At 42.5% G+C, this 13070-nt stretch overlaps 1 protein-coding gene across 3 annotated transcripts in view; it reads right to left on the reverse strand.

The window, feature by feature from the left end:
• Positions 1-13070, reverse strand: part of ACYP2 (acylphosphatase 2) — a 185017-nt gene that overhangs the window by 26353 nt on the left and 145594 nt on the right. The window contains exon 4 of one of the 3 annotated variants that reach the window (XM_082743630.1): positions 12210-12298. The exons of the other annotated variants lie outside the window; for them this stretch is intronic. Coding sequence (XP_082599756.1) covers positions 12259-12298 — 40 coding nt within the window. The 3' untranslated portion in view covers positions 12210-12258. Of the gene's footprint in view, positions 1-12209; positions 12299-13070 lie in introns of those variants that run through there. 3 annotated transcript variants of the gene reach the window in all.

Raw genomic sequence — 13070 nt, forward strand, 5'->3', positions numbered from 1 at the left:
TCTGCACAGCGAAAGAAACAGTTGATAAAACCAAAAGACAACGGAAAGAATGGGAGAAGATATTTGCAAGTGACATATCAGATAAAGGGCTAGTATCCAAAATCTATAAAGAATGTATCAAACTCCACAGCCAAAGAACAAAAAACTCAGTCAAGAAATGGGCAGAAAATATGAATAGACATTTCTTCAAAGATGAGATACAAATGATGCATGGAATAAAATGTTCCACATTACTTGGCATCAGGGAAACACAAATCAAAACCACAATGAGATACCACCGCACATCAATGACAAACATTAACAAGTCAGGAAATGACAGGTGTTGGTGAGGATGAGGAGCAAGGGGAAACCCCCTACATTGTTGGTGGGAATGCGAGCTGGTGCAGCCACTCTGGAAAATAGTCTGGAGGTTCCTCAGAAAGTTGAAAACAAAGCTACCCTACAATCCAGCAATTGCACTACTGGGTATTTACCCCAAAGATACAAATGTAGTTATCTGAAAAGGTACCTGCACCCCAATGTTTATAGCAGCAATGTCCACAATAGCCAAATGATGGAGAGAGCCCAGATGTCCTTTGACAGATGAATGGATAAAGAAGATGTGGTATATCTATATACAGTGGAATATGATGCACCATCAAAAAAATGAAATCTTGCCATTTGCAGCAACATGGATGGAACTAGAGGGTATTATGCTAATTGAAATAAAGCAATCAGAGAAAGACAAATATCATATGCTCTCACTGATATATGAAATTTAAGAAACAAGGCAGAGGAGCATAGGGGAAGAGAAGGAAAAATGAAACAAGACAAAACCAGAAAGGGAGAAAAACCATGAGACTTATTCTTAGGAAACAAACTGAGGGTTGCTGGAGGGAAGGGAGGGGGGATGGGATGGCTGGGTGATGGACACGGGGGAGGTAATGTGTTGTGGTGAGTGCTGGGTGTTGGGCAAGACCTATGAATCACATACCTGTATACCCCTGAAATAAATAAGACATTATATGTTCATTAACTGAATTTAAATTTTAAAAAAGCAAAACAAACAAAACAAAACAAAACCCATTAATACCTGCTCATCAAAACAATCTCAGTCTTACAGGATACAAGTATAGGAAGCAGAAAGTGACAGCTCCCCTTCATACCTCCCACCCCACTCTTAGATGTTGCCACCCCTGAGGTATAGTCTCTGACCCTGTTCCTCTGCATATACAAATACAAGTATACACAAAACTCAATGTGCGCACACCCGCACAGAGAATCATCATCATTGGATCTTAAGTCTCAAAATGATGCTGTACCTTCATACTAAAAACAAAACAAAACCAGCCTCTAAGTGATTGCCCCGAGAAAAGATGGTCACCAATCTGTTGTTTTTACCTGCGTGTGAAGTTTGTTTCCAGTGGCATGTTATGCCTGCGAGTGACCAACTTAGTACTGTTGGTTAATCACTGCAAAACAGGTCAGATGTTTTTGTTCTGTTCATAAGGAAGTGCTTTTTCTTAAACATTCATAGGAGTACATGGGGCGGAGGTGGGGGGATGGACACATAAGACCAGAACTAAGACCAAATTAGGGAGAATCATGCTCTCATTCAGAACTAATTTCCAGGATCTTGAAAATGAACCACAAACAGGGTGATCTGCCAACCTAGAAGCAAAGTCAAGACTGGAACGGGCAGAGGACACAAAGGAGGATTACAAACCAGTGTGGGAACTGTTAAATTCCCAGCACTGAAATTCCCAGCATGAACACTGATTTTTAGTTTCCCATCATTCCTGATAGTAGGATTTGTTAGTCATTTTTTTTTTTTTTAAGATTTTATTTATTTATTTGACAGAGATCACAAGTAGGCAGAGCAGCAGGCAGAGAGACGGGGAAGCAGGCTCCCCGCTGAGCAGAGAGCCCGATGAGGTCCAATCCCAGGACCCCGGGATCATGACCTGAGCTGAAGGCAGAGGCTTAACCCACTAAGCCACTCAGACGGCCCTATTAGGGTTCTTTTATTTAAAGCCCCGATCTCTACCTCAAACAGACATGGGAGTGTAACTCATCTTGGGATACAGTTGTATTCCAGAGGAATTTGCGAGGGATTTGGAAAACCTGGATACTCTTCTGAATTGTTCTTTCCTAAGAGATTTGGATTTACTATAGAAGTCAAATGTTGGAGGCAAAAATACTCAAATTAACATAAATTTCATTTCCAAGGGAACTGGGGTCTCCTGTGTAATGAATTATTAATAAAGCTACCTAAAGTGAATAGCAACAGTCACTTCAGCTCCTTTGTGGAATTAGATAGGATATAAATAAGTAAACGTATAAATGAAAAACAGTAACAAAGTTTGCTAATTATGTTGCTTGCTTCTGTTATAACTCCATTCTAAAGAAGGAAATAATTAGTGGGTAGGGCACAATTACTATTTTTATAACTTTCTTGTTCAGACATATTTAACTGAATTTGTGTAATGGGAAAAAAGTGGGACTCAGTAAAGAATTTTCTATAATCCTCTAGGTTCTCTGTCACTTGGATCTGTATTTAACTCCTTAGGACACGATTAAGGTCTCCTTCCTGGTGTTTTCACCAAGAGATAAGCCACTGTCATTTTAAAGAATATGGTTCCAATTTTGTCTTTTTCATTTTACTTCAGGATACCAGAGCCTAGAACCAACTTGTACATCGCAAAAAACTGAGCACCCAGGTTTCACCAAACTCTAGCTCAGGTGACTTCTGTCATATGATGTGTTCACTGTCTAGTTCCAAGAAGATGGGTTATCTTAAATAACTGAAGTTTACTCTGTTCCCAAACCCAGCCCATCCGTACCTTTCCTGGGCATTATTAGGCTAATCACAAGTACCTCTCAGCTTATTGAATGAGGCGCTGGTATCTATAGAGCGTCCATGGACAGAGCCCTGTACAGGCTGCACTACAGCAGCAGCCCTGATTTACTTTGTACATGGTGCTTACTTTGATGAACTGAATTAATCAGCTACCTGGATATGATTTAGCAATCCCATTTCTGGGTATTTCTCCTCAAGAACTGAAATAGAGACCTCAGATAGATATTAGCACTCCCACCTTCACTGCAGCACTAATCACAGTAGTCAACATATGGGAACAACCTACATGGCTTGTTGACAGATAAACAGATGAAGAAAGATGGATGAATGGGTCAAGAAAATGTGGTGTATATATACAAGGGAATATGACTCAGCCTTAAAAAGAATAAACCTTGAATACATTATACTAAGTGAAATACACCAGTCACAGACTAATACTGCACCATTCCACTTAAATTAAGTATCTAAAATATAGCTAAATTCATAGAATCACAAAGTAGAACGGTAATTGTCAGGATCTGAAGGGAGGAGGAAATGAGGAATTGCGAAGCAGTTGCCATAAAATTTCAGTTAAGCAAGATGAATACATTCTTGAGATCTGCTGTCCAACACTGTACCTATCATCATCAGTAGTGAACGGACGAATGAATGATTCAATATGAACATACCTGTTTCATACACCTAATAAATTTAAGAGCGTAGCTCTCGTGTTAAGTGTTCTTATACAGACACAAAAGTTATCTGGTCTCCAAAGCATCAGAACATATCCAATTGTCAGATGAAGGGACTCGTGCCCTGATTTCTGAGCTGCAGTGACAAGGTTAATCAGAAATAGATCCTAATACTAAGTCACCATGACAGAGACTAATCAAGCGTTGAGTCAAATAAATGGGAGTTGATAACACAGAGTGTAATGAACTTTAGAATAGCGCTCTGCTATTTCAAAATGTTTTTGATTATGTTATTTCATTTAAACCTCTGACATCTCTCTCAGGAAGACAGTATTTCCATTTACATGCAGAGAGACCTAGGCTCACAGAGATAAATTCCTTTTCCCTCTTCGTGAAGTCTCCTTTTCCACTTGACTTTCAAATACCTCCCCACTATGATCCTGACACCTGGTCAATTCCCTTCCAACAATAAATCAATAACGCTAACCATTTGATGGAACATATACCCCCTTTCCAGTTACCATCTCATTTCTCTGTTTTTCTCTAATTTTTTTCTTTTGTGTCTTCAGAGTAAAATGTGTTCAATGCCTCTTCCCTACCCCGCATTAACTCTTCAACTCATAGAAATTGGCTTGTAAGTCTACTCCTCCACTAAAGCTGCTCTCAGCCAAGTTAGCAGAGACCTCCTTATCTATCACTCAATCCAAAGCGTCATACGTTTTTGCTGTTTTCTTACTTGACATTTCTCCTCCTCACAGCCCTCGGCTTCTGGGACTTCCCATTTTGTCTTCCTCCCACATCTCCAGGTGATCCTTCTCAGGGAGAGTTCCTCTCTTACTTTGTTAAATCCTGACTTCCTTCTGGTCTCTAGGCTTCTGCTCTGAAAGACCCGCGGATCCCCTTACCCAAGAATCCAACACTGCCACTGGATGCAATCAGCAAGAGGTTCTTTATTGTTACGCAGGCGCCTGCGGGTGGTCAGCGCGCGCCTGCGGGTGGTCAGCAGCTCCTGCTAGCTGAGCACACCGGGCTGGGGTGGTGCAGGATTTTTATAGACAGGTGCAAACAAGTTTTGGGTGGGGCGCAACTGATTGGTGGACAGTTTGAACTTTTGAAAAAGGCATATGTGGAGTTTGCTGATTGGCTTTGGGGACCCGCTCGCGGGGAAGAGAGAGGCGGGAAGGGGGAACAAGCTGATTGGTTCTGAGGGCCCGCGCGTGGGAGGAGAGAGGCAGGGAGGGGGAACAAGAAGGGGGAAGGTAGGAATGCCATCATGGCGTCTTCTATTATTTCTATAAGCGAAACAGTTACAGAAGGGCAAAAGAGCAATTAGTCACGCAATTAATAACCTAATCTACGCCTAAAAGCCAGCGGTTCACAGAAAAGCAAACAAGCGGTTAGTTATCCTATCTTCCAGGGGAGGGGACTTTTCAGGGCAGGGGTCTTTCATTCCCCCCTTTTTCTTTATCATGGATAGAATCTTATATCCATTCGTCTTGTTCCTGCTCTAAGTGGGGTGCAAGGCGCCAGCTTTTGCTTTCTCCTCAGCCAGCCTCCTGCTCCTTCATTTCCCCCTGAACAATCTTGACCCTGAAATCTTTAAGGGGGTTGAAGGTGGAAGGTCTCATCTTCTGTAACTTCTTCGTGCTGAATAGGGGCGTAGAGCTGTCCCTACCTGCTCGGGTCAATATTGATCAGGGTAGGAACATAAGGGAGTTACAAAGGTGGAGGCAGCTGAATCCAGCGCTGACAGTGAAGAGGCGTCCTTGCGCGCGACAAGGATCATCTGTCGTGGCAAAGTCATTGTAGCAATGGAGTCTCGGCACCAAGTAGAGAAACATGGAACAAAGCAACATATTAAGATTAATAAGGCGATAAGAATGAAAAGCCCGAAAAAGATTCGGCCATAGTCCTCCTTCAAATTAGGAACTTAACCATTTACTGAGAGAGAGAGAGGGATCTTGTAGGGCCTTAATCTGGGTGTTCATATCCTTTATTATTCCTGTGACATTTTTGTGATAGTCTGGGATGTATACACAACATTCTGTCTTGATAATTGCACATGTGCCACCCTGGGCTGCTGTCAGGACAACCAAGGCCATCCTATTTTGTAGGACTGCCTTGCATATCTGTGACACTTCGGTATTAAGCTGGGAGATGCTATTTAGTGAATCACTGAGTGCCTCTGTAGTATATTTATTAAGGGCTTCTACATGCCACATGACATCCTCTAGTCCCGCAGATGGAACAAAGATGGATGCTAAGTGATCACACCATTTAAAAACAAATCGTGTCCATCTTTGTTTCAAGTTGGGGAGATTAGCTGGAGTTGTGATGGTTTTAGTAATGCGCCCATGAATCCAGGCAAATCCTAAAGTACAGCGACCTATCCACCCGGGAGGAAGCCAGGGCCGCAGGTTGGTTCCACATATCCAGTGGGTTCCATTTGGAGCTGGCCATCTGATGCCAGGTCACCTTACCCAATCAGTAGCAAAACATTCAGTAGCCTGGAGTACTATTATTTGGGAACACATTTCTAATGATAGCCATCCTCGATACTGTGTGTTATTTGTCCAAGTATCCTACGTATGATTCTTTTGTTCCCAGCATAAAACTGCCTTTTAACTGAGCTGTCCAATCGTGGGTGTGAACCACAAATATGTATCCCGGATCTGATATATGCCATCTTCAGTATAGCGATAAGGAGGGTTTTATAACTTAGGCTCATATTTGATTGGGGAGTTATGGCTTGATAGCAATCCCCTTTCCTTCCAAATAGCTCCATGGGCATGTAGTACCAGGAAAGCATATTTGGAGTCAGTATAAATGTTAATTCTTAGACTTTGGCAATTGCAAAGTGCTAGTGAGCACTATGGCACACCTAGCTTTTCTTATTTTTTCTATGAAAACTACTGTCATCAGAAAACCAACTGTCATTCATATTTTTAACAGTGGCATCTTAAATCTGGCCAGATAGAGTAAGCAAGATCAATAACCTTTTTGCTCTATAGAGAAAGAAGTACAGTGGTCAGGTTCAGGCATACAGGTAACTAGGTTTAAAGTTTGACAAGTTTTAAGTATTATTTCTGGCACATCTGTTAGTGTAGCCCAGTATTTAATAAGTTGGCCTCCATCATCCAGTGGTGGCCTTTGGCTTCTAAGACAAATCTGGACCTGATGTGAAGTCATTACAATCAGGGACTATTTTATAGTGAGCTTTGAGGCTCTTTTTATGAGGAGGGCTGTTCCATGCTTAGCTAAAACATCTGTTTGCAATTGCACCTCAACAGAGGTGGCCTCTAGGATAAATATGACTAAGGGATGAAACCAATAAGACGACCTTTGAGTGGTCCAGCCTTAACAATATCCTGATTACAGAGGATCACTGGCAAGTGAGAAAACTTGTCAAAAGGTAAGGGGAGTCCCTCATGGATCATTCAATCCATTCATAAAGAAAGTGGGGTCATCCATTATTTCCACAAGTCCATAGTTAATCCTATGGAGTGCGGTATGTTGGCTTTTAGACAATTTCATTATTCCAGTTATTTCATCATGTGCCATGGGGTCTGCTAATATCCCCACAAAACAGTAAGATTGACTAAAGAAGCGATTGTACAACTTCTCTGAAGTTTATCTCAAATTGTTTAGCTTAGGTAAACATTTAAAGACAATCAAATCTAGAATTTAACATTCATAAAGGTGTGTTACTAAAACAATTTTTCTCTCTAAAATAACCCTCATTTCCAGAGATAGCCAAATCAGGACTAATTCACTTGTGAAACAAGTCCAGTTTTAACAAACTTGGCCTAATTATTTACATAAGCTCAGCAAGAACAGTGACTGTGATCAATAGATCTTTTAGAATCTGCTTTGCTGGAACTTTGTATAAGGAATCTCTAGGTTGAACTTTTAGTAGCCTCTCCGGGCCAGAAGCCAAGCCCTGTACTTGCCATGAGGCATGCCTGCAATACCTTTGGGCGAATTCCTCTTCCCGAGACTGCACCTACCAAGGAGTGACATTCTTTACTCACCTGGTGGGGCTGCTGGGAACTCTGTAAGCAAGGTATCAGGCCAACAGTCCCAAGGGGCTTTATGGCTCCAGGTTTCATAAAGTCAACCTTAGTTCCTTAAAGCTGTCTGGTCATATCTGAGTCTTTTCAAATATGACATCCCAGTCAAAGCCTTGGTAAAATAACCCGTGTTTCCAATTCTTTCCTGTTACAAGGAGAACAGATTCTTATTGAACTTATGCAAATGACTGATTGCCATGGAAGAATGCTTACTGAGACCCTTTGGTTTCAGAGGGTTCAGATAGAGAGAAAAGCTTGAATGCTTTGAGCACTTTTACAAATGAGCACTTTTACATCTCTATAAGTTACAGATAACTAGGAGGGAGTATCCCTAGTCTGTAAGAGCAAACAGTAGAGAGAACCAGCAATGTTTAAAGTAAGACAAAACATTAAGAGACACAACACTATAATCTTTTAGTTCATTTAGTCCCATGTTACTAATTCTGGTGAATGCGGCTTTAGTCAGTTCTGGAAATTCTTACCCATTTCAGTTTTAGGATTTTCAAGCATATCAAATATCTGTATTTGTCCTGAAAGTCCTTTATAGGAATCTCCTTGAAGATAAAACTCATTTTACCAGAGAATTAAAACAATTATAAATGACAAAAACTCAGAATGGATATGGTTAGAGCTAAAGAGACACGGGAGTTTACAATTTAGCTGCAAGGAAATCAGGTTATTTCTGTGATACATAACATTTCCATAATTACAGTATCAAGCGATGATCTCTCAAAACATTAAAACTTTAGGAAGTGCGTAGAATCTCTAGAATAGTTATAGCATTTTCCCAAATGTAACCCAAGGTTTATCATTGGTTCAGTAGTACTTCATGAGCAACTTCGCATACCTTTAACCTGAGTTAAAGAGGTTTACAACTTAAATCTTGTCAACATTTGCTAAAATCTTAGAAAGTTCTAAAGCACATGCCTAAATATAATTAGGGATGTTAAACACCTGATAAAACTGAACATAGAAACTTGTTTTTCTGGACAGGCAAAGAGAAAACCATTTACATTTTCTTAACAGCAGATCAATTGATCTAAGAAAACATTGTCCTTTTGAACAGAGAATTTCAGTCTTGTACCAATGTACCTTTAAAACCCATTCATTTCAATCTTAATCCATTCTTGACCAGGCTAAAATTCCTTTTCTGAAGATTTCCCTTCACAAACCTTCTACAACTTTCCTTTGCATTCAGGTTTGTCCCAAGCCATTTCCTTCTAAACAACCATCTCATTTAGGACAAAATTACCTTCCTTTACCTTCAACAAAATGTATTCCCATTCCTTAAATCTTTCCTACATATCTCCTATTTTCCTACATACAGAGTTTCCTTTTATTTCCATCAGTCTTAGTTACACTAAGCAGAACTTTGTATTCTTAGAAACACCTTTAGTTATTAACCAATTGTGAACTGTTACAACAGAATTCTTCAGGTGGCAAATTTATGAATCAGTTAAGTGGAAAACAAGCTTACCAGCAGATTTAAATACTCTTTGAAAGCTACTTCAGCAATTACCCATTAGAACTTTGAGACAGACAATTAACCATCAGTTTAGTCATTTCTTTGCTAACAAATTTTAACAAGTAACATAAGCTTATTTAACCTTCAGTAAACTTCCAAGTTTCACATTTACTGCTGATAACTTAAAAGACAGGTCTTATCTTAATTAAACCAACAAACTTAACTTAGTTTCAATAGCGATTTACGTTCCACCTGGGCCCACTCCAATTTGAATGTTTACCTGAGACATGCGTGGGAAGATCTGGAGTGGGGGTGTTAGGTTCAGGGGTGCTCTTCTTGCTCCTTGACAGTGAAAAGAGAAGGAGCTGTGGTGCATGATCTAGAGGCCAGTCATGCAGGCTGCACACACGTTGGTACAGAAACACGTAAGGGGGAAACAGAAGAAACAAAGTGCTACCAGGAGGCAGAGAAAAGATTACCAGTTTTAGAGCTCATAAGCCCCAACAGAGGAGCAGAGGCCATGCTTTCCCACCAGCAAGGGGGGAGGGGTTAGGCAGTCCAAGTCAGGCCAGAGAACACAGGGAAACTTCCCCGAAACAAAAAGAGTTTCGGCAGCTGCTTGGGAATATTCCTTATGGTCTCTGTCTCGAGTTAGACTAACCCCAGTTGGCGCTAGTAATAGCCATTTACACCGGAAGTGAGTGAGGGAGAAGCCCCCAACATCTATTAGGAGAAACAGAAATAAAGCCAGAGTCCCCTTAAACAGAATGTAACCTTCATGACCAGTACAAGGAACATATATCCACATTTAAAGACATAACATGGAGACATGCATGAAGACATACATTGTTGGCCTCCATTCGGAGTCAAAGAAAACACCAAGGACAATAAGCAAGACACACAAAACAATTAACAAGAAGGACGCTGCGCGATTTCGGTACAAAACCGAAAATACAAATTCAACCGGCCTAGGGGAACCACGAGGTCTCCCTTTGGCGGACAGAACCAGCCCAGGGGAACCACGAGGTCTCCCTGTGGCGGACAGAACCAGCCCAGGGGAACCAAAAGGCTCCTCTGCGGCGGACAGAACCAGCCCAGGGGAACCAAAAGGCTCCTCTGCGGCGGACAGAACCAGCCCAGGGGAACCAAAAGGCTCCTCTGCGGCGGACAGAACCAGCCCAGGGGAACCAAGAGGCTCCTCTGTGGCGGACAGATCCCTGGGGCGTCCCCCAGGGTGGCAGGGGAGAAGTCCGAGTTCGTCAACTCCTTCTCAAGCTGCCTACAGAATACAGAGCAACAACGCGCGCTGTTGTACAGTCCTATTCTGCTACCCGCAGAACAGGCAGAACAGAGGCCTCACAAGACGAGAGACAAACAAGAGCACGAGACAGGAGACAAAAACACATAGTTATTAAAATTTAAATGCTGGCCAGCTTACCTCCCAGTGGGAGTCGGTTGGATCCTTGGGCAGGAGTCCGATGATCTCGGTGGGACCTCCAAATGAAAGACCCGCGGATCCCCTTACCCAAGAATCCAACACTGCCACTGGATGCAATCAGCAAGAGGTTCTTTATTGTTACGCAGGCGCCTGCGGGTGGTCAGCGCGCGCCTGCGGGTGGTCAGCAGCTCCTGCTAGCTGAGCACACCGGGCTGGGGTGGTGCAGGATTTTTATAGACAGGTGCAAACAAGTTTTGGGTGGGGCGCAACTGATTGGTGGACAGTTTGAACTTTTGAAAAAGGCATATGTGGAGTTTGCTGATTGGCTTTGGGGACCCGCTCGCGGGGAAGAGAGAGGCGGGAAGGGGGAACAAGCTGATTGGTTCTGAGGGCCCGCGCGTGGGAGGAGAGAGGCAGGGAGGGGGAACAAGAAGGGGGAAGGTAGGAATGCCATCATGGCGTCTTCTATTATTTCTATAAGCGAAACAGTTACAGAAGGGCAAAAGAGCAATTAGTCACGCAATTAATAACCTAATCTACGCCTAAAAGCCAGCGGTTCACAGAAAAGCAAACAAGCGGTTAGTTATCCTATCTTCCAGGGGAGGGGACTTTTCAGGGCAGGGGTCTTTCAGCTCCTAATCCTCTGCTCTCTCAATCTCTATCTTCTCTAAATGATTTTTTTTTTTTAACATTTTATTTATTTGACAGAGCTACAGCGAGAGAGGGACACAAGCAAGGAGAATAGGAGAGGGAGGAGCAGGCTTCCCGCTGAGCAGGGAGCCCGATTCCGGGCTCGATCCCAGGACCCTGCCTGGGATCATGACCTGAGCCAAAGGCAGACGCTTTACAACTGAGCCCCCAGGCACCTCCTGAATCATTTCATCTAAACTTAGATTTAATACAAAAGCTCCAGATTCATATACTCCTCTGCCTACTGAGGGTCTCCACTTGATTGTACCGTATCTACCTCCACCCACACTTCCCTTATCCAAAGTGCTCTTCCTCCCACATTCTGAAACGTGACAGAACCTGGGGAGTCATGGACTCTCAACACCCCTGCATAAGCGATCAGCCATCTCCTGTTGATTCTAGTAGTCTTTCATCTCTCCTGTCCATTTTTATTGCCCTTGACTTACAACAGGCTCTTCTCTACTTGCCAGGAATACAAGTCAAAACTGGCTCTGAGGCTTGGGGCCATTACTTACCAGGTGCACTGAAAAGACTGGAGATGTGTTACCTTCCTAATACAGTTTTCTGACTCTGAACATCTCCTGTTGCTGGGAGATCAGGGACGGGGAGGCGCTTGCTCAGGAATGGAAAATTATAAACCACAATGTTCATCTTTCAGCTTTACAACAGTTGAAGTTTATCCAAAAATAGCCACAAAAGATGAGGTGTCAAATGCAAACCAATGAACAAAAGTTAGAGATGTATTCTGTCACGTGTGTTGGGTATCTGGGTTATGATGACAAATGTGGCATGGTTTCTATACCCAACAAATTCACGATCTAGTGGGAAAGCCAAATGATTAGAATTCAGCATGATGAATGGGATAACCAAGGACTATCTGAAGCGTTGTAGGAGCACAGGACAGTTTTCATTCTGCCCTTATAGCAGTAAGTGCATAAGGTGATGGAGGAGGGAGTGACACTGGCCTGAGGAGGAAGAGTAGGGCTTCCAGAAGATGTGAAAACTCACTCTCTCACAGAAACCTTAAGGGACTGTACCTCCACATCCTGACACAGACGACCTGGGGAATTCAGCCAGCTGTTTTCTCAAGTTACATAACCGAGGTGATTCCCAATCTCTCCATCTCTAAAATGAAAAGGCTGGTTTGAATCAGAGGTTGGCAAACATGTTCTATAAAGGGCCAGATACTAAATGTTTCAGGCTTTGTGGTCCATATAGTCTGTCACAACTACTCAACTCTGCTCTTGTAATGCAAAAGCAGCCTCAGACAAGGCATAAACAGATGGGCCTGGCTGCATTCCAATACAACTTGATTTACAAAAACAGGCAGCGGCCTGGGTTTGGCCTATGGGATGTCTTTTGCCTAGGCTTTATCTTAATGATCTTGAAGATACCTTCTAAATATACCATTCTATTGGTTCATGAAACGGTAGTTCTCAAAAACTTGATATACTTGATATTTTTTAAATATACTTTTGTTGTGGCTAGCGATCTCGGTAAGTTTAAATCAAGTTAAAGTAAGATTAAAAATAAGATTTGGGGTTTGATTTCCTGTGGGTCACTTAGCTTTTCTGCTCCAAGACCACAAACCACAAACCACACTGGGAACTTGAACAGATTCATGATCCTGCCTGGAGTCAGGTAGAGCCTTGTGACCAGGCAAACCCCAGACTTTCCTGCTTCCACAAACAAGCCCCTCGCCCCCCACCAGTGCTCCCTTAAGGATGGGGCAGCAGCCCCCTCTTTACACGTGTACCAGCACCACTGAGTCCATTTCAAAAGAGCAACTTATTTTCGAGAAAGGTTGTCAATGTAAAAGCAGGCTTTGGGCATCTCTAGGTCAATAGAAACATCTCATAACCTTTTCATTAAACCAAATTGGTTTTTATGGCGGCTA

This window comes from Mustela nivalis (genome assembly GCF_964662115.1).
Source record: "Mustela nivalis genome assembly, chromosome: 8".
Lineage (NCBI taxonomy): Eukaryota > Metazoa > Chordata > Mammalia > Carnivora > Mustelidae > Mustela > Mustela nivalis.